This window comes from Falco rusticolus, chromosome 10 (assembly GCF_015220075.1).
Source record: "Falco rusticolus isolate bFalRus1 chromosome 10, bFalRus1.pri, whole genome shotgun sequence".
NCBI lineage: Eukaryota > Metazoa > Chordata > Aves > Falconiformes > Falconidae > Falco > Falco rusticolus.
Window position 1 is genome coordinate 21157866 of NC_051196.1, and position 21333 is coordinate 21179198.

The following is a 21333-nucleotide window of genomic DNA, read 5'->3' on the forward strand; positions in this document are numbered from 1 at the left end:
CCAAGGGCCTGCAGGGTCGTGCCAGGCTCCTCTGCCCGCTCTGGAGACTTTCCCTGGATCCCCCTGTTCCGTCACGGCATGCAGCCCAGCAGTGAGCGGCAGCTTCTCGACACCCCTGGTGCCCCAGCTGCACACCGTGCTGCCGCCCCGTGCCCTGCCCGCCCCGTGCCTGTGCTGCAGCGGCGGCCACCCCGGCCCCGCGAGTGCCCACCATGCGCTGCCACCCGCCCGCGGCCCCCGGCGGGTCACTGCTGCTGCCGGCGGCGGGCAGGGAGGGCAGCGGGCTGGGAGGGCAGCGGGCAGGGAGGGCAGCGGGCTGGGAGGGCAGCAGGCTGGGAGGGCAGCAGGCAGGGAGGGCAGCGGGCAGGGAGGGCAGCGGGCAGGGAGGGCAGCGGGCTTTCCCGAGGGCGGGAACCGCGTGCTCTGGATTCCCCAGCCTGCCCACCCGCTTCCCAAACTGACTCACTCAAGGGCACGAAGGGTCCCGGGGGAGCCGCATGTGCAGGGGCCAGCAGGCGACGGCGGGGAGGGGATTTCTGGGCCTGGCTCCCGCGGGCCCGGCCTGGGAAGCCCCCACATCCCGGTGCACTGGCTGCACAGAAGGATGCATGTGCGGCTCCGGGCTGCAAGCACTTCCCATTTCTCCCCGTGGTCCCCATTCCCTACCCCGACCCCGGGTCCCTGTTCCCCTCCGCGGCCCCGATTCCCCGGCCAGGTCCTGGTCCCCGCGTCCCCGGTCCCCGGGTCTCCGGTCCCCGGGTCTCCGCCCCCGTGCCGTGGTGTGCCCCGCCCCGCGCGGGGCGTGCTGGCGCCCCCCAGCGGCTCGCCCGGCTGTCCTCCGCGGGACTGCAAGTCCCAGCCTGCCGCGCGGCGGCGGCTCGCGGGGCATGCCGGGATCCAGGCGAGGCGTACAGCCCCGTGAGCCGGGCCCATGTCTCGGCAGACAAGGCGACGGGCGGTACGTCAGCGTGTCGTGCCGTAAAGCGCGACGCGTCGCTACTCCAACAGCGCTTCCCCTCCGCTTTGCGACGGCGCCGTGCGGCAGCGGCGGTTGGCGCCTTTGTCCTGGCGGGCGGCGGCCGAAGGTGGACCGGGCCCGGCGCGGCGGTAAGTCTGCGGGCTGGCGGCGGGGCCCCGCGGCTCTGGCGCGGCTTTACGCGGAGCGTTCGAATCAAAGAGTGCTACAGCAACCCTCGCGGAGGGCTGAGTCCTTCCCGGCTGCTACGCTGGGCCAGGCGTGCCCCGCGGCCTGCGGGTGGGCCGCGCCTCCGCCTCACCGCCCGGCGCTTCCGGCAGGCGGCGGCGGGGAGCGAGGGCTCGCTGGAGCCCCCCCGCGGGGGCGGCATGCTGCTTCCCGCGGCGACCTGGGGCCGGTCGGTACGTGGGGCTAACGGAGCTGAAGGCGCCGGGTCCGCAGCCGAGCACTGCAGCGGGTCATTTCGCTGTGGCGGGGAGCGCGGCCGCGGGGAGCACCTGCAGCCTGGCGTGAGAGCTGCAGCCGCCAGCCAAGCGTCGGGCATGCGGCTCTCCTCACTGCTGCTCGAGGAAGCCACAAAGGCGGTGGCCTAGGCGGGGGTATAAGGGCCCCGACAGCCGTGCTTTGGGTAACCTGCCTCGCGTTCTCGCAGCAGCAGCAGCACCCTCGGGGAGGAAGGTGAAAGCGTTTTCCGTGTTAACATTTTCTCTGGGCAGCTCTGCATCTGCCCGCTGTCTAGGGCGTGGGGGACCGAGGTGAGCAGGTGCTAGTGCTGCTCGAGAACGGCCTCCCTGGCCCGGGCCTGGCTTCTGGGAGTGTGGTGAGCCTGGCAGAGCTGGGCTCTTATGTCCTGAGACCCGGTGCGGGTGGGAAGCTTATTGCTCCTCAGCACCGTTCCTTTCAGTGGTGGCTGGCTGTATCTTTCCTGCCTTGCTCAGGAACTTCTTGCAGACTTCTGTGTCATGTGTCGCATGTGTCGAGTTAGTTTCAGTATTCCATTTAAGCTATGTCTTGCTTTCTGAAGCTGTAGTGCTATTAATTAACAACTTTGATTTTAAATATAAGATTTCAAGGGAAAAATGACTTTCACTAACTTTGAGAGGATTGATTGGCATGTGAGTTGACATGGGCTGTCCTATTCTAGCAATCTGCCCAGTCTGGCAGCTGGTTTCTGCGTGGGGGATTGGCACCTTGAAGCTGCCCTGGTGTGTAGTTGGGCTCTCTGGCTGCATTCATAGAAAAAGACTTAATGTGGAAATTAGTCATTCACTGGTGTAGTGTGCCTAAAGCTGGGACACCATTCGTTTATTCTGGTCTTGTGATTACTCAATGGCCCTTAACTATGTAATCTACCAAGTAGAAGATGGTAAGAGGCAGTAAATGCTCTTATATGAAAGTTCTCCAGTAATCCAACCCATCTGAGTGTTTGGGATTTATTGCTTTGTTTTGAAAGTGACCTGCAAGTGGAAAAATATCTCCCTGTTTCTCTTCACATGGAAAGCTCTTGCACCCTCTTCCCCAGCCACCCCCTACTATCCCCACCCTTAAGAAAAAGAAAAGGGAATTTCTTACTGACTTTTATATTGAAAGTGAAACGTCCCACCAGCAAGTTATGAATCTTGTCGACGCCTGTTTGTTGTGTGTGTACATGACATGCTGAGACCATACATACAGTTGTGCTGCCTGAGCAGGTCGTTGCAGGCGCTCTGTGTCCCCATCCCTGGTAGTGCCAGGACAGCTGGATCTAACTTGGGCATCGCCTTGCTCTGAATGGGAACTTGGACTGGATGGGTCTTTCCATGTTTTGTAGCCACTTAAACATCTTGGGATACTTTCCCCTCGGCTGTTGAGAGCTTGAGCTGTACAGTAGTGGAGTAGAAATCTAGTGCTTCCATGCAGAAAAATGGGATGGGTTTTTGTACTTCCAATAGGGAAGGTAATAACTGTGTGTGTGTGTATGAACTTACAGGAGGATTGAGGCAAACATGGTAGAAGAAATTACTTTTTTGTTTGATTTTGGTTTGGGTGTTGTGGGTTTTTTTCCTCCTCCCTGTTCTGGCAGTTCAGTTCACTTTGAAAAGTATTAGTCTAGGTGTTCTCTGCCTCCTGTTCCTGCAGGGTTTCCGAAAAGGATAAGATCAATGAACTTGACATTTGTATCACTTAAAAAAAACCAAACAACCCCCCCCCCCCCAAAAAAAAACCAAAACCAAAAAAGACACCCAAACCCAAAACCCAACAACAAAAAAACCCCAAAACCCACCCAAACAAAAACAAAAAACCCAAACCAACCCAAAAAAACCCCACCCCACCCCCAAAAAAACCCCAAATTTTACATCTCAAAGCTAGAGTATATGTATTTTTTCATGCCTTTTAAGTGTTGTAAAAGTATTTATGTAAAATTATTTTTGGACATTTGACTTGTTTATTTGGAGACTACTTTTAAATTGTAATGCATGTAGGTTACTGTTAGGGAGGAGTTTGGTTGTCAACATTTGTGATTAACCCTAGAAGTTTCTGTTGATGTACTAGATTTCATCAGCTTTCTTTTCCCAGGTTTCTTGCATGTTATATACAGCAAACTCCCTAAACATTCACCTACAGGAATGCAGAATGAAGTATGACAACTTTATTAAATAGTTTTCAAACTTTCAAGTTCATTGTGACAGTTTCAGTGGTTTCCATTTTTTTAAGCTTTATGTAACAGTGACTTTTAAAGCAGGAAGTATGAATCCTGGGTGGGGTTTGGTAGGGTTTTTTGTTAGTTTGGTAGAGTTTATGTGGGGTTTTTGTTTGTTGGCTGTTTTTGCTGTAATTCTTTGGGTAAGTTTGTGCAGTGAATGTTGCTGACTGCTCCAGGTTTGTCTGTGATAGTATGGGTTAACAAAGTATACTTTTGCCCTGCTGGGAGAGATGAGGTAGCAGTACAGTTTACGTGGGGGTGGTTAAATTCCCAGCTGTGGACCCGCCTTCTGTGGGAGCTGACAAGGATATGCTGTTTAATAGGGATATGCGTGAGAAACTGTTCTCTGGGTGTTGGAAAGCTAAGATTTCACATTTAGTGAAGTGATCCAAGTGTGGTCACTTAAGAGCATTTAAAGAGTACTTCTGATGTCTTATTCAAAGCGGTATTGAAATATTTGGGTCCTGTTATGCAATGTTGCAATAAGTGTTTCCTTTCCACTTATTAAAATATTGCATAAACTTCAACATTCTACCAGTGGACTGAAGAAATAGATATGACAGCAATGGGTGTATTGAAAAGCTTAAAGTTAAGACGTTTTAGTGGAAAATGAGTTTTATTTGTATCTTAGTTTGGAGTTAAACCATTAAAACTTATCTGCAGAATAATTAGGTTTGCTACCTTTCTGTATTACCGAAAAGCTCAACCAAAATGCTGCGGTATACATTTTTACCAGACTTCTGTATTCCTTGTGTTAAGATTTCTCTGGAGTGAAGTTTACATCAAGCAGACCCAGTTGGCTTGTAGTCTGCAAAGCTGTTAAGTTTAATCTTGTTCCAGTTTAATTTTAATGTCATGGATTGAAATTATATGCATGGCCGTTTTTCTTTTTTGCGAAGAGTTGGATTTGGAACGAAAGCAAAATGGCTCGAGGACGCAAGAGCAATAGCATCAAACAGAGCGACTTCACTAACAGCACCAATCCTCAGGATTTAGAGAGAAGACTTTTTGTCGGCAATTTGCCCACAGACCATATGACTCGTGAAGAAATGGAAGAGATATTTTCAAAATATGGCAAAATCAGGGGTTAGTATATTATCTTATGCCTTTTTGTGGCTGGGAATTCAGTGAGAAATATCACTTTCATGCTTGTCAAATGCTATTTGATGATGATGAGAGGAGTGACTAATGCTGTTACTGAAAAGTGACCTTTTAATGATAATTTTCTCTGCCTGCATTTTCTCTGAAAAAGTGATTCCTTCAGTACAGCTGAAATGTAATGCGTACATATTAGCTATATTAAGTGTACATATTAGCTGTATTAAGCTTCTGGGGTTGCAGTGTGATGTTACAATACTTTCAAGTGACTTCATAGTCTCTTAATTAAATCTTGGTCACTTCATGGGCTGTATTTTGGTCACTGCCTTGTTCAGAGGGAAGTTGATCTACAAAATATATTTCAGAGCCTTTAAGCTCTGCTTTTTGATCCTGGGAGATTTGCTTTTTCCAGGAAACTTGCATAGTTGTTTCTGGGTAGAGCCCCTTTGCTTGTTCATCTGGTGGGGTTACGTGATGGCCTGGGTGTGGGTTAGTACTGTCCCTTAGTTGTAACTGGTCTTGCCCTGCTGTTAACTTTTCCAGCCCTCAGCATGTACCATGGCTATGGGTTCGTGCAGTATGACCGTCTAGAAGATGTCCAGGCCGCTCTGGACGGTGAGAAGGGTCGCCTTTATAAAGGGTATAGATTAGGTAAGGAAAACTGATCTGTGCTCTCCTACTGACCCCAGCATGCATTCTGGTGGAAAGAGTGCTTTTGTTTTAAAGCTCTCTGGAAAGATCACTATGTGAAACTTGCCTGGCGTTAGTCTGAAATCACTTTTACTAGGTATGTATTTACCTTCAGAGTTAATTGTTGTAAGTGCTGTGTGGTTCATGTTACTACCTAGATCTTACTTTGAGCTTATTTTTATGTGTTAGTATTTGAAAAGCTCTATTATCACGTGTAAGAAACTGTTCAACATGTAAGCCCTAGAAAGCAGTCATTGAAACTTCATGCACATAGTTTTAAAAACATTTGTAAACCAATATTGGGCTTCATCTTGACAGACTCGGAGCAATTGGTCGCAGCACTTACCAGCTTGTTAGATGAGTAATTGGATTTTTTTGCACATGTGAAATCAGTCTGTAAGTAGTGCTATAAATATGAGGTGCTTTAAAAAGGCCATTTTAATAAAGATGAAAATAATTCTGCTAAATATGCTGGGAGCAAACTTAAACAGAAATGAATGGTTAGAAATCTAATCTATTAAATGCAAGCAAAAAAAATACTTTTGAAGTAAGCCTATACTAATTTGAAGAAAGCCAGTTTGACTTAGAAAGGAATGAAAGGAGCGATAAATAATAATGTGTGGGAAGGTGTGTGTACAGTAACAAATGTGAACCTGAGGATGGAGGTGAAGGCAAATAGACAGGGTAGAAGGATACAAGAAGAAATTATGGCCAGCATTGTCCAAGTCTAGAAGCTTAAATAGGGGCAACTGTGGCTGTTTTAGAAGCTAAGGTGTCACTGTCTGGAAATGATAAAGTTTCTAACTGGAAAGGACTACCTAGTCTTCAGTTAATGTTTCTGCTGTCTGTTTTTGAAGAGGCAGAAGGTGGTTTTAATATAATTTCCATTTCAGTAGCAAAATAAAAAAGGTAAAACGGCAGCTACCAAAACTAGACCTCTCAAAATAAAAGAAAAAAAACCCAACAAATTAAATCTAACATATATGAGGCTCGGTGAAATGAAGATCTGCCTAGGCTATTAATGTTGGTTTTCCACAAGCCTTGGAAAATGAGGGAGTTTCCAGGGACCTAGCAGAGCACTGCAACGTGCCAACAGGCAGCATAAATGGGATGAGCCTGGCATCAGCCCCTGATGACAAAGGGATTCTTTTACCTGACACTCAGTGAGAAGGGAATTAATTAGTGCCAATCCAAATAAATCCTGTCACACTAGCTTATTCTTATGATGCTGCAAGCTTTATGGCTGCAAGTAGCAGTGTTGATGTAAAAGACTCCTGTAAGATGTTTGATTCGATTAAGAAACTAGAACAGTTAAAACCAACGTGAGGTTAAATGGATTTCAAATGAATCTCAGTGTAACATAGATGGAATTGCTCAGTGCTTTGAATGGTGTTCTGGAAAAATTGATTCCTGTCCATACAGTGTTTTTATAAGTGACTTGGAAAGAAAACACACAATCATGTTTTAAAAAGACAATGAAATAATGAAGGTTGAGTCACTGATGGTGAAATGATCCGCGCTTCTTCCTAACTGGATGCAGGCAGAACTGAGCTTTCAGTAAAGCCAAAAGGGAAGATTTGCACCCAGCAAGAGTGCTTTTGTCATCCGTAGCTGTGCAAAACACAGATTTGTAAGTAGGGAGGTTATGGTGCCTGCGGATTTTTGCTGCTGGAATGCTGTGTTCAGTTCTGGTATGCCTGGTTCAAAAAGGATAATATTAAATTGGAGAAGCCTCAGAAAAACCTGAAGAAGGCTTAAAGAGTTGAAGAACAAGCCCTAGCAAAAGCCTCAAGATAAAGTAGTGATGTGATCTGTGTGTTACAGGCAGAACTGGAAGTAAGTGAGTTATAATCTAGTAGGCATAGGTGTGATAAGTTGTTAAACGGAAATAGTTTTCTTTAAAAGCAAAGTATTTCATTGGTGGAATAAATTATTGGAGCTTTGGTGGTTTCTGTGCTCTGAAGACTTTAAAATTGGAATTGGATGTTTTGCTAAAAGATAAGCTCTAGTTCAAGGCCACTGCTGCACTTGACGTAGGAATGTGATTCAAGAAACTTGTCGCCTGTGTTTATTCAGGTTACACTGTATGATTGTAGTGGCCCTGTCATCTCAAAATCCTATGGGACAGAAGACACTTTTTTTTTTTTTCTCGGAAGGTTTGTCAGTGTTCAAATACTTAACCTGTAAATGCTGTTGGCATTAAATAAAATGTTGGTAAATCTGTTCATTTTGCACAAGAGAAGGATCCCTGTCAAAGGTGTTTTTTCTTCTATTAAAATATTTTTGTTCAGATTTAAATACATTTTTTTATTTGAAAGAAGTGTATGGTATTGAGTGTAAAAATCGTAATAGGTTTCTGCAATGACATCTTAAAACAGAAAATAAAAAAATCTTAAACCAAAGAAAGCAGGTAGTGTCTTGCTTAAAGATAACACTTTAAGGGGGAAAAAATTCTTAACTAAAAAATAAATGCAAGGAGAACAGTTGCTTCAGTTACACAGTCTGAGTATTAAATATAATTGCTAATAACACAAAGTAAAAGGCTTTGGGAGACTTTAACTCCAGTGTTACATTACACTAATTCTTCCACAAATGCATAGAAGTGTTTTCATATCTTCAATGAGTAAAACTATGTAGGGAATAAATGTCCATCAAATTTAGTTTGTGACAGTAGACAATGCAGCTGCATTTGGTCCTGGGGAGACTGCTTTGTGGTCCTGTGAATGTTGTTGTGCTGCATTTGTAGTTAATGTTCAGATTGCACTTGCTTCTCTCCCCCCACAAATAGAGAACATGCTGCTTTGTGATTGACAACAAGAACGAAAATTAGAACTCATCTCTTAATTCTAATTTTATTCTTGAAAGTAATGAAGAGTAGCTTGGGAAGTTACAGAAGATGTTAAGACTTGAATCTGCCTAAAGATGTTGTGGCATGTTTATTCTCTTGCAGGAGCTCTGAAATTAATTAATGTAAATAACTAATAAGAAATCTTAATTGTTGATAGATTCTCAGGGAGCAGATAGGACCCAAGGTTTTTTTGTTCTTTCCTTAAAAGGCGCTCAGAGTAAAACATCCGAAGTCATTTCTGTTTGTTCTTGCCCCCCTCCAGTACATTATTTCATCTTCAATCAGCTGTTACGGAAGGCTTTGTTTCTTCACAGTAGAACAATATGGGTCCCTGCCAGTTCTGGGCAACTTCGCTTTTTCTGGTTGAGGACAAGACTGTTTCTTCAGCTCTCTTACTTCTTTGTATTTCACTTCATGGTGTTTTTCATGGAGATGCTCAGAAGCCAACCAATTTTCAAATTTCTGATCTGTTGCATCAGTTTGCATCATGTTAACAGTGGTGTTTTGAATGCACCATGTTGACTGCATAAGGAGCTGGTGCTTCAGGCCTCTTGGATCCCATTTCCTCAGTGGTGGAGGCTGTACAACTTAAAGCTGCAGCAGTCCATTGGAAGGCAGTTGCATGTGCCACTTGAGAACCCTTGGATTATTTTCAACAAGGGTAGCGGCATGCTCCATTGAACAGGACTGGCTGTGAACTTAAGACTGTGCTGGCCATAAGTTTCCTTTCTCGGAGGTTTTCAGACTCTGCTTTTTCTCCTAGAGTCCATGAGTCGCTTTCTGCTTGCTCATAGACTGCAGAAGAAAGAGGTTCTCTTATGGAATGAAGAGTCTGGATGTAGGCCTGAATGTAAAAGGTTAAAACCTCTCCCAAGCTGTCCACCCTATTTTGAAGTGAGAGAAATCCATGAAAATTTCATTACATTGTACTATCTAAACTTAATAAAAAAATTGTCAAAGTGACAATGTCTCTCTGCTGAATGGATTTTCTTGCACCATCTGGATGTTGTTGAGCTTAAGTTGCTTTCATTTGAATTGTGCTGATGATCTTTTTTTTGTTCCATAGCATTGAACAGATGGGTTGATTATTCTTTACAGATATTAATAAAGCAGTGGAAAGAAGAAATATGAATAAGGCTTCATCAAGGTCCAGTCCGGCACGAAGGTAAAGTACCTGGAAGCAGTGAGTTATACTAGGAAGGTCAGGCTTTTTAGGGCATGAGCCCAGTGGCCTGTGCTAAATGTCTGTGTCTCTTCCCTACTGCCACCTCCCCAAACGGAGATGCTCAAGCAAGACAGTCAGGATGTGACTGCTCCACCTCTAAGAGCCCTTCTGGCGCTGACATCCCAGGCGGCACAAGGGAAACCTCGTGTCTGCTGCTGTTACTACAGCTAGGCATTGTTTTGCAGCACAGGTTGTAAGAGACTTGTGAGGAAGAATACACTTGATGTCTGCTCCTGCCTCAAATATAGAAGCCAAGGCCCACCTAGAGAATGCTGAGGGGCTGCAGCGTTCCCAGTGCTGTGCTGCAGAGGACTTCGGGATCTTGTGTCCTCTGATGTCAAAAGCTTCCAGTGCTGAAACGAGACTGGAAAAGAGCAAGTGAGCGAAGCACAAGACAGCACACACGTCTCTGTTGCACTGTCCCGTCTGCATGTGTGCTTGCTCTGTCAGTACCTGGAACCGGTCCCCTTCTGTGCAGCCTCTCCTGGTTTCCCACCCCTTGGCAGGCACAGCGTGTGCAGCTCCTGCACGTCCTCTGTGTGTGAAGTCACAGGCAAGTGGAGAACACATGGACTGTCCTGTCACAGGAGGATGACTTCAGTTTCCTTTCCATGGTGTTACTAGGGAGCACACAAAGGCATGCTGCGGTTATAGTTTGGTATAAGGTGTGCATCATCTATGCCTGTACTCTAAAGCTTTCCATACAAAGGAGTGTTGCTTGTTGGACTCTGAGGTAATCAAGCTCTCACGTGTCTGGTGTGCTCTACTACTGACCTGTTGTATCACCAAAAATGAGGGAAAAGTCACTAGCAAGACATCTACCACCAAAAAAAGGGAGAATGAGTAGCTGCAATTCTTGGCACCATCTAGGTCTTTTGCATGTGTTGCACTTACCCTGCATAGGGCCAGATGCACTTGCAGAGGCCAGTGTGTAGGTATCAGGCCCAGGGAATGCTTTGGGCACACAGCTGGGAGTTCATGTTACAGATGTGGCAAGCCTTGGGCCTGGGCTCTGGCAGGCATGCTTGGTGCTGACATGAGGATCCCAAGAATACTGCAAGTACGTGGGCAGCAGGCACTGGTGCCGTGTCTTTGGCCTCAGTGGCACTGCAGGTACATAAGGCTGAAGGTGCTGGGCAGCACTGTGGGCGTGAGAGGCAGGCACCATGGGCATTGGGTCCTGTGTCATCCTGCATGGATGCAAGAACAGGTGCCAGTGTCACTTGCCCTAAGGAGCACTGGAGGGGCATCGGCCACGGGCAGCAGTGCTGTGGTGCTGGACTGACTCCACAGCTGCCGAAGGCTTTGGTGCCGCTGTGACAGGCACTGGATCCCAGCTGGCACTGCAGATGCTGCAGCCATCCCATGTCACTAGCACCAGCTCCCAAGCAGCACCGTGGGTGCAGGTGGGAATGAGGTCATGGGCATCGAGTCCTGGGCACGGCTGTGGATAACAGACTCTGGACCATGCTGCAGGCCTGTGAAAGACAGCTGCTGATGCCAGTGTGTAGAGTCCCACACTGCGCCACAGGTGACGGTGCTGGGCCAGCGCTACTGAGTCCCGAGCAGATGTGGGCAGCGATGCTGATGCTGCAAGAGCTGGACTGTGGCGAGAGGCGTGGAAGCAGAAGGCTGCTGTGCCTTCGTGCTGCTGCCTCTCCACAAGCAGCGGGGCAGCAATGCAGGTGCAAGAGCAGAGAAGACCCGCGCCACGTCTTTACTTCTGTTGCAGTTGTGCATTGTTCATTCTGCATCTTTTGTCTCTGCGGATAATGAATGTGGCCTGTTCTGGTCACCCCCAACACCAGCTGGAATAAATGTCATATACCAAACAATTACACTGCATCTGGCTGTTTTGCTATATAGTCCTACAGCTACAGAGAGATCAGTTACTCAATACCTATTAGAGCAAATCAGACGTTTCCCCTGAGCTTCTGCCATCGTTCATTGTAGGTTGGGGGGAAGGGGGTGATGACTTGTCTTTCATGGGATGTGGTTTCCATACAGATCACAAAAAGCAGATTTGTGTGTCCCAGAGGCTGAGGGAGTTTACCCTTGTTTGTGTGCAAATACAGTGTTTCTTTTACAGGAGGAGGCTATATATGCTCTTGATGGAAACTCTGTAGTTTGTCCCAAGATCTATTTTGTATCTGACATAAAAATAGAGAATGCCAGTGCTCCTGTGTGTCCCCCAGCACAGCTGGGTGTCTAACCACTGAAGTCCATTGCAGACTGCACATCCGTCTGGTTACTGTCTGCCCTACCTGACCCTGGACTTGGGCACATCTGACTTGCTGCTCCCACTGTTCTCTCTGTAGTGGAAGCAGACTTGTGTTCTGATTGTCTTTCGTAAACTAGATTAGACTGGTAGAGAACTCAAAAGTCTGTCAAGTTTTGGAAATAAAAAGATTCAAAAAGCCGGTTTTTTTTCCTGATGTTTGTCAGTATCTTGGGGAAAGACTATGCTGAACACATGAAGCTCACTAGTTTCTCTGCAAGATTTTTTTTTGTTTGGCTTAGACTACAGTGAATTATGTTTTTTTTTCTGGAAAAGAAAATATGACCTGGAAAAAACCCTACTGTTCTGGGAAAAGACAAAGACTGGAACGTTATTCTTCCTTCACTCTGAAGATGTTGCAGTACAAGGTCTGAATGAGACGGATCATTCAGATATGACAGAGAAGTCTATTGCACCACTGAGGATGCAGTGGTGGTTGGGTTTAGTACCCTCTTAATGTGGGGCATCATAAACATAAGACTGTCTTTCTATGGAAACTATGCCTTCAAATCCAGGACACAGCGGTAACTATCGTTGCTTTCTACTAGCAGCACAAACCCAAGCACAACGTGGAACCTACAGTGTCTTTGGTCACAACAAGCTCCTTTTTTAATCATGTGCAAATAACAAATTATTTCAGGTATTCTGCTGTCATTGACTAACGAATTTAATGGATCCCTTGAATGCTCCTGGCTATTGCATATTTGTGGGTATTAGGCTACAACACCTTGAATTGTCTCAAAGGATTTGCAAAAACATGTTTGATAGACATGTGCTGACATTGGAGGCCTTGAAATGGTCGTTTCTGAGGTGCCTGTTCGCTTCTTCCACAGGTGCTCTACACTTTTAGAGATGCTCCATTAAGGAGCTTTCTGGGTCTTGTTTGGCTATGATAAACGTTAGAGTTAAGAAGCTTCTCCAGGCTGCTTCAACAAATATGTTTTATGGGCAATTCTTGCTGTTTTGGGATAGGAGGGAGGAGTCAGCTGCTGAGAGAAGGGCCGCTGTGGCACCTCAGGTAAGAGATCTGGGGGTAACTGTGCTTGTGCCGTTAGCAGTCTAATGGAATTTCCCTGGTGTTTTCCTCAGAGAGCCATACACTTACGGGGATGGCCGAGATGCCAGACGTGACCGCTCCCCGCTTCGGGGGAGCCCACGGAGAGACCCCAGAGATGGCAGGGATGGTAGAAATGGGCGAGATTCCAGAGACACTCGAGACATTCGAGCCAGAGACATGCGTGATGCCAGAGATCACAGGGACCCACGGGACCTGCGAGACCCACGGGATATCAGGGATCCAAGAGACTTGCGGGACCCCCGTGATGTTAGAGATCTTCGTGACCCACGGGAGCCGCTGTATGATCGATACAGGGATCCACGGGATATGAGAAATCCACGAGATGTGAGGGATCCACGGGATATGAGAGATCCACGGGATATGAGAGACCCTCGGGACCCTTTGTACAGGTAATCTCCATGGGACTGTATTTGCCGATGTGTTTTTATGGCATTCCTGCCTCAATGGCTGTACTGGTTTGGGTGGTGTCAGGCTTTTAAGACACGGAAATTGGTCTGGCTGGGGACAGTTGGGTGCCTGCTTTGTGTCTCACGGGGAGCAGGTGGGTACTTCAGAAATTAAACTTGAGGAAGGTCAGTGTGTGATGCGTTGGCCAAAGTTACTGCCTGAGATTGTACTGGAGCACAGAAATCCTTGCTGTTTTTGTAAATGTTGCAGACGAGATGAAGCTTATGACCGTTACCTTCGCCTGGAAGACTATTATCGGCGGAAGGATGACTCTTACTATGACCGTTATAAAGAGCATTTTGATAGAGCACCGGTGAATTCAGAAGGTGAGTACCTGTAATGTTTTAACGGGCAGATCCACATCCTCCCAGAGGAGATGCCTGCATTGCGTCTGTGGCACTTCGAGCAGATACAAAGGGCATTCTTTGTTCCTTCCCTGTGGCATGCTTTCAGACCGTGTGAAGCGCGAGGAGCGGCGCCGAGAGGAGCTGTATCGTCAGTACTATGAGGAAATCAAGAGACGTTTTGATGCAGAGAGACCTGTGGATTGTTCTGTGATAGTGGTGAATAAACAGACAAAGTAAGAAAATAGTTATGACCAGTTTTATTATTGCATGGTAAAAGAAAATGGAATTAAACTTATTCCTGCTTTGAGGCCGTTTGCCTTTCAGGTTCCTCTTGAGGAACACGGCTTTAGAGCCCTCAGAAAGCTACAGCTCCTGTTGCTGTTCTGGGAGTATGTGTTGATGAGATGGAGAAATGTATCGTGTGCTTTACTTTCGTTTCCTTGTCACTTATCACTGTAACTTCTCCTGATACTTTTCTACCTATTCTTCATATCAGCCTACTGTCATGACAGGTTATATTGTCCTGTACTTGTTATTCATGGGTTGAATGATACGGAACTTACTAATACGTGCCAACCATCAAATAGTACAGAGCAGTTGTCAGGGCAGAGTCGTGGGGGTGTTTGTTTCAGAGCTCCTGTCAGGTTGGTTACTAGGCCAGATACCAGTCATTGCCATAATCCAACGCACAAGAAATATAAAGTCACTGCTGAAAGTAGTCACGAACAGAATCAAAAGCCTGTATGAGTAGTAACCAGAGCGATCTCATGTGGCAGTCTGAAGGTAACAGTGTGGGTACTGTGTTGGGAACAGGGGGACACACCTATGCCTGGTACAGTGGGAGAGGTGTTATAATGATGGCACCAGTCTGATGTCTGTATCTTTAGAAATAAATTCATTGAAGATTAGCAAATATGTCAGCAAACCATAGATCTGGCTTGGAGTCTGAAGAAAATGTTTGTTGAGGGGAAGTTTAAAGCTGTCTCCTTAGCCCTTTGTAAAAAAGATCAAGAGTCACTTTTATTTAACTTAGCTAATATCTGAGGCAGAAAGAGCTAGTGTGATCTCGTGGTGGAAGACAGAACAGGAAATTGGAACAAGGAAAGCAGTGAAACTAGAAATAAACTTCTGTGGTTTGCTTTTAATGGAGTTGATTACTTATTGGAACAAATCTCAAAAGGAAATTTTAGATTCTTTATCGCGTGGTCTTTGCAAGATATTCTCATAGACCAACAGTTACTGTGCTTGGTACAGGGAGAATTTTTTTGTGCAAGAAGATCAGCTTAATATCCTAAGAATCGTTTTTGTCTAACAGCTACAGACCTTAAGACCTGGAACATGTTAATAAATCTCGGGTATTGAAGCATTGATGTCACCTACTATAGACCTGTTGAAAGATGACTCCTGAGTGACTTAGATACACGATCCTGTGTATCTAAGGAATCCTGAAAAAGACAGTTGGCAAGGGGTAACAGTTTTAGTCACCATTATAATGTTTGCATCCAAAGACAATGAATTGAGTCTCTTTCAAAAGGTGTGGGTGCACACAGACTGAATTTCTCAGGATGCATATGCAGTCAGTATTGCGGTTTTGGTACTGAGTAGAATAAGCTTAAAAAAAAGTCTTGAAAATTTTAAGCTCAGCCACGTAAACTGTGGTTTGTCCTGGGAATGGGAAGTCTGCAGGACAGTAGATTACAGGAGCAGTGGATCCATAGATGCTGTGTTGATACTGGGTTAGAGCAGTATCAATAGTAGAATGAAAGAGCAAGACAATAAGGAGTAAGGTGTGTTTGAACAGTTAAGGTACTGAGCGGAACACAAGTATCCGGCTTCTGTAGGTTGGCTGCTCTGCTGCGTACCCCTTAAATCTCTGCAAGCATAAATTGCCTCACGTAATGAGTTCAGTGTAAACAAATTTGTAATAGTGTAAATCCCTTTGCAAACACTTGATTTGTAATTTGTTTCAGTTAAACTGAAATGACTGATTCAGATAAAAAATAAGGGCTTTTATATTATTGTAATGAGATTGCTTTAATACTGTCCTGTTAAACATTATGAAGCTTGGCAAGCCATCAGAAAAGCGAATCTGAGATGATGAAGAGGGTGAATGTGCCAGGGTTTCTGTTTCTGTATGTGACTGACTTGTTAAACTGCTGGCTTTGCTTTGTGGTAGGGAGTACGCGGAGTCAGTGGGGCGGAAGGTGCGGGATCTGGGCATGGTAGTGGACCTGATCTTCCTCAACACAGAGATGTCACTGACGCAAGCCCTGGACGATGTGAGCAGAGGAGGGTCTCCTTTTGCCATTGTCATCACCCAGCAGCATCAAGTTCACCGCTCTTGCACTGTTAACATCATGTTTGGCACCCCACAAGGTACTAAGGTCTTAGTAGGCTGTGTAGCTGTGTGGCCACTTTGAACCACTCAAAGTGCTGCCTTAGAACACTTGTCTTTCAACCAGAATCGCACAGGACAAAGTTCATCCTTGCTGTGACAGAAGAAGTTATTAATGACTTGACACCATCTCATAAATGTGAATATCATTATTTACAAGCTTCTGTAATACTCTGTTTGTCCCTTGTCAAAAGGATTGTCTAATTTCTGCCAAGAGGGAATCTCGGCTGCATTCTCAGCACCTAACATCACCAGCCGTTGCATCTCAGGGCGAGTCATGAACCCCAGCTCTAGAAATTACTGCATTGCCTTGGTAGATTTCTGAGTAATACCAGCCCAGCCTCAGTTTATCACTTTTTGCTCTCCAAGAGAGTGTGTTTGGAATGTGACAAATTACAGGGCAGATTTTAAAACCAAATGTGATTTAAGGAAGACAGAATAAGGATAGTGTATTTGGTCAAGGTAAAGATCTGATCAGGAAACTGGGAATATAGAACTGTAAAGTGATTGGGTATACATTTTTAGCGCCATTTACACTTGTTGCATTACTTTCCATCTCAGGGTTGACATGGTCGTTGTGAGTGTGAGGGTGGGGTGGATGTAGGTGTTAAAAAGTCTTGTCAGAATGTGATCTCAGAAAGCAGCCTTTTGCTCTGATCATAGGCCTGTTCACTTCTTCTACACAGGTGGCTTGTTTGACTGCAGTTGAGCTTTCAAAGGTTATTTCTACCCTATCGTGTTCTTGAGTAATGTTTTTCTGAGGTTCATCTGGGAGAGTAAACTTCTGAATGCAGTCACTGGGGTTTGTGTGCTTACTGACTGAAATGCAGATGTGGTAGAAGGGTTCCCTTTCCCTCATTTTCTGCAGAAATACAGCTCACACACACTTACCCTGGGCTTTCTACTGCCCTTGGTTTTAACTCTTAACTCCTCCATCATCCCACCAAAGCTTCTCTTCTTTACTGGATCTAACAGTGTATCAGATCTGATAAGAACCCCAGTCATAAGCTCATCCACAGCTCCTTCTAGAGATGAAATATGCTCATTTGAACCACACGCGGCCAGCTTTCCGTTCATGTTAGTTTCAGGGAACTCTTTCCACACCTTGTTCAAAGTGTCATGTTGAAGTGAAGCCCAGTTCCCCGTTAGGAGGAAAAGGGTGGCAAGATTTGATGTTCTGCAGGTGTGAAAAGTGCCCAGAGCTTTGGGCACCTTTTGGAAGGTAAAGGCTCTTTTGGTCTCCTTACTTAAGCCTGTGTTCAGGGGAATGCTTGTGTGTGTGCGCTTTGTGAGGTGGAAATAATGTCCTCAAAAACTTTAAAAGGCAACTGCAAAAAAAACCCCAAATCCAAACTACTTTGGAATTGACCTTTATTCATTGTATTATGGAGGAATGTGATTGCTGCTTATTATAGTAAACATAAGCAGCAATGTGACATTGAGCCAGTGCTTTCCTTTCTGTCTCCTGCATAAGCACGTGCTGTATTAAGGCATTGGCAGTACAGAACCAAGAAATATTCCCATCACTGTCCCCCTCTGGGAAGCTTTAGCAGCCTTCAGAGGGCAAATTCTGGACCTGTCCAAGGGTTTAGCAGTAGCATAGCTGGAACTGTCTCTTCTTGGAGCACAGGGGATTTATGTGAGAGGTAGAGGGAGCTGCTTTCCCTTTTATTTTGGTGAGAGACAAGAAAGACATTTTGTGGGCTGATTTGGTATCTTCTCAGAGCCCTCAGCGGTGGAAGAAAAGGATGGCCTTGCTAGGGGATGGCCTTGAGCTTCTGTTGTCTTAGGAAATTGAGCTGTTCCTCTGTGTCTAGGAAGCTTCCCAAGTCTATGCTTGCAATCCCAGAGTGGTGCCTGCCTGCTGAATGAGATGTGCTGGTGTGCGAGAGGCAAGGCACCTCCTGTTAACATCGCTTTGGTTTACTTAAAACGTTTCTTTTCCTCGTGCAGAACACCGCAACATGCCCCAGGCTGATGCCATGGTGCTGGTGGCAAGGAATTACGAGCGCTACAAAACTGAGTCACGGGAGAAGGAGCGCGAGGAAATTGCCCGGCAGGCTGCCAAGATGGCAGATGAAGCTGTTCTGCAGGAGCGGGAGCGCCCACCCCCCACGGAGGAGGGTGTCAGAGGAGGTCACCCTCCAGGGATTCAGACTCTCTTGAACCTGCTGGCAGACAATCGCTATCTGACTGCTGAGGAGACTGATAAAGTAATTAATTACTTGAGAGACCGGAAGGAGCGGTTACTGAGGGGAAACACTGATTCTCTGCAGGGTAAGTTTCTCAGCCCCAGACAAGGCTATTAATCATGTGGTTTGGGGGCCGTCTGAGCTGGGACAGGAGAGCAGTCCTGGGATTGCAGAGGAGTCCCAGCACTGTAACTTCCTCACAGAGTGCCTCATTTTATTGAGATGGACGTGTCCTTGGGAGTCCTGAGGTGATTCACATCTTTCAGATGAAAGAACTTTTATACTGGATTCTCTCAGGGACACCACAGGACTGCTGTAACTGGTTTGCCTGCTACACGAAGGGCAACGGTTCTGCTGAGTGGTTTGGGTTCCCCAGAGCTGTGCAGCTTTCCTTTTCAGAGAGAGTGGGTGTTCATTGGTGCTTGTGTCTTTGGTAGCTGGTGCATCTTCACATTGCAGTGCAGTCTGGTCTCCCTGTATGGTCTTAGTATAGTTTTGGGTCAGTGGTTTTGAGGGAGTAGGGGACCAAACAGTGCAGTACGCTGACTGGGCTTTCTTGGAGACCCACACTTTTGGAATAGGCACTATTTTACTTTGGATTTCTTTTTCTAATGGCATATAAGCCACCTGGAAAGTGCAGTGGTAGCGCTAGCAGCTGAACTTATGAAGCACATGCCTGACCCCTACTCAGTTTCACTAGTTTTCTTTAGGTGCCCCCTCAAGGGCATTTGCAGAGCTTTAACCCTCTTTCCTTTCTTTCCCAGCACCCATGGCAAGACAGTCTTTGGGGGCACCTTCAGGATCATCTCTGGGTAGTCAGTCCAGCCTTCCAAGCTCTCAGGCTCATCAGGGTTCACAGCCTCTGGTCTCTGCTCCTTCTGTTCCAGTGTCCTCTTCTAATCCTCAGCAGGAGCTTCAAGCAAAAATCCTCAGTCTCTTCAATAGCGGGGCAGCAGCGGCAGCAGCTGCTGTAGCAAACAGCAGTTCTGCAGCCTCTGCGGGCACTTCAGGTGGCACTCCAAACCAGAACTTCGCTAACATGGCTAGCAGTCAGGCCCGGTCAGCACAGATGAGTGCTGGAAATTTAAACCAGGCTCAACAGAGATTGCAGTCTCCAAGCGCGCAGCTTCCTGCTGTCCAAGGTCCTTCAAGAAATGCAGGTCCAAGACCTGGAGCTCCTCCACAAGCTCAGTCGCTCTATGGTCAGCACCAAAATCGCCTCCCTGTGCCTGGCAACGTACCTGCTCAAAGGCCAGTATCTTCTGGTATCAACTTTGACAACCCCAGTGTACAGAAAGCTTTGGACACCCTTATCCAGAGTGGTCCTGCACTCTCCCACCTAGTGAGCCAAACCGTGGCCCAGGGGCGAGCAGGGTCCTCAGCCCAGCAACCTATGGGTTCCTACCAACGACACTATTAAAGCTGAGCTGTGAGGCCCTTTCCCCTTCCCTTTTGCCATTCCATACTTATAGCTGTTTAAAGAGTCTCCTGTCCTTGACACGGGACAAATGCCCCTGGATATGCATGTCCTCTCCACTTCGGTGAGAGTGTACCCCAGTGGCATTGCTGCTGACTGTTGCTAGTGCTGCCCTTCCTCACCTCGGTCTGGTTAGCAGTGTTTGGAAAAGTATACTTTCTTTTCTTAATGGCACGATGTGCTAACAGCCACTTTGGATAATTGGTTGTTTCATCCAGTCCCAGAAGCTGCTGCAGTGACAGTCCTTCTGCGTTTTCCTTACTCCCAGTAGCTGGTGCATCTTCACATTGCAGTGCAGTCTGGTCTCAGTGGATGGTCTTAGTATAGTTTTGGGTCAGTGGTGTTGAGGAAATAGGAGGCTGAACAGAGCGGTACGCTGACTTGGGCCTTCTTGGAGATCCACCTTTTTGGAATGGGCACTATTTTTCTTTGGATTTCTTTTTTTAATGGCATATAAGCCAGTTGGAAAGTACAGTGGTAGCACTAGCAGCTGAACTCATGAGACACATGCCTGACCACTACTCAGTAACCCAGGACTGTGCATTTGGTCCTTCTATAGCTGGACTGTCATGTCCTGGCAGAGTGAGGCAGACAAATGCTCTGCACCTTGCCCACCTCACAGAAACTGGCAGCTTTGGTCTGAGTACTGTGGCAGATCTGAAACACAAGAGCTTCCAGCCAAGGCAGAGATTTCAAATGGTCTGTCAATTTTCTACACCAAGTTGTCAGTATTAAGATTGATCTGTCGAATTTGGCATATAAATTTCCTTTTGTTACAATCTTGCTTTGGGACAGTTGGTTACTACAACCCAACAGCTCAGCCGCAGCCACACTGATATGCTGCTGGCCCTCCCTTGGGAACACCTGCAGCCGGTTACCAGGTGGTGAACATCTGCTCCCTGAAACTTCATCTCACTGTTGGTTGGTGTTTTGTCCATCTAAGGTGGAGAGGCAATGCCAAGATGCAATACCATAATTTTACACATTTTTTTCAACATTTTGGTAGCTGCAGTGGACAGTTGAGAGGAAAATCGGGCAGTGATTCTTCACCGTGTTTTTAACCAGCAACACATTTTGATACCAGAACACAGAACATCTCGTAGCTGTGTGGTCCTCCCAATCACAGCCACCTTAGAGTCTGTAGGCTTCCTGCAGAGAACCGAAAGAAACTAAGAAAGCAGTGTTCTTGGAGCAGAGGATTTTCTTTGTCCCAGGTGGTTTGTGTTGTAACATTTTTTTTTTCTTTCTCTGTGCTGTTAACGAGGACATTACTTTCTAATAAAAAGGCAGGAAAAACGTTTTGTTGCATTTCTGACACTTGACAGCTTGAGTACTACTGAAATAGATTATTCCACTGTGTTTGCCGTTACTCTCTGCTTTCAGATAAGGTGTCAGACCCACTGTGAGAACACTGTAGTCCTCGCAGTTTATAACACTTGAAGTACCTCACAGATACTTACTCTCACCCAGTGGACTTGGGTGATCTCGGGTGGAGCAGCCCCGGCACCCGTTCCAGGACCCGCATGCTGGAGCGGTGTGCGGTGGGGCTGGCGCAGGGGGTCGGCAGCCTCTCCGGCTGCTGCTGGTGAGTGCACTTGG

General features: G+C 46.5%; 1 protein-coding gene across 8 annotated transcripts; it reads left to right on the top strand.

The window, feature by feature from the left end:
- Positions 1-923: 923 nt before the first annotated feature.
- On the top strand, positions 924-21032 carry NCOA5 (nuclear receptor coactivator 5). Of its 8 annotated transcripts, none has more exons than XM_037402096.1 (10): positions 924-1107; positions 4559-4745; positions 5301-5408; positions 9394-9460; positions 12888-13265; positions 13534-13649; positions 13777-13903; positions 15847-16046; positions 18019-18342; positions 19022-21032. In XM_037402096.1, the coding sequence occupies exons 2-10, from the start codon at positions 4583-4585 to the stop codon at positions 19675-19677; spliced, it is 2139 nt and encodes a 712-aa protein (XP_037257993.1). In that variant the 5' UTR covers positions 924-1107; positions 4559-4582; the 3' UTR covers positions 19678-21032. The 8 variants fall into 8 exon arrangements, with proteins under 8 accessions (XP_037257993.1, XP_037257997.1, XP_037258000.1 ...); XM_037402097.1 differs by lacking the exon at positions 924-1107 and adding an exon at positions 1525-1654; XM_037402100.1 differs by lacking the exons at positions 4559-4745; positions 5301-5408.
- Positions 21033-21333: the final 301 nt, after the last annotated feature.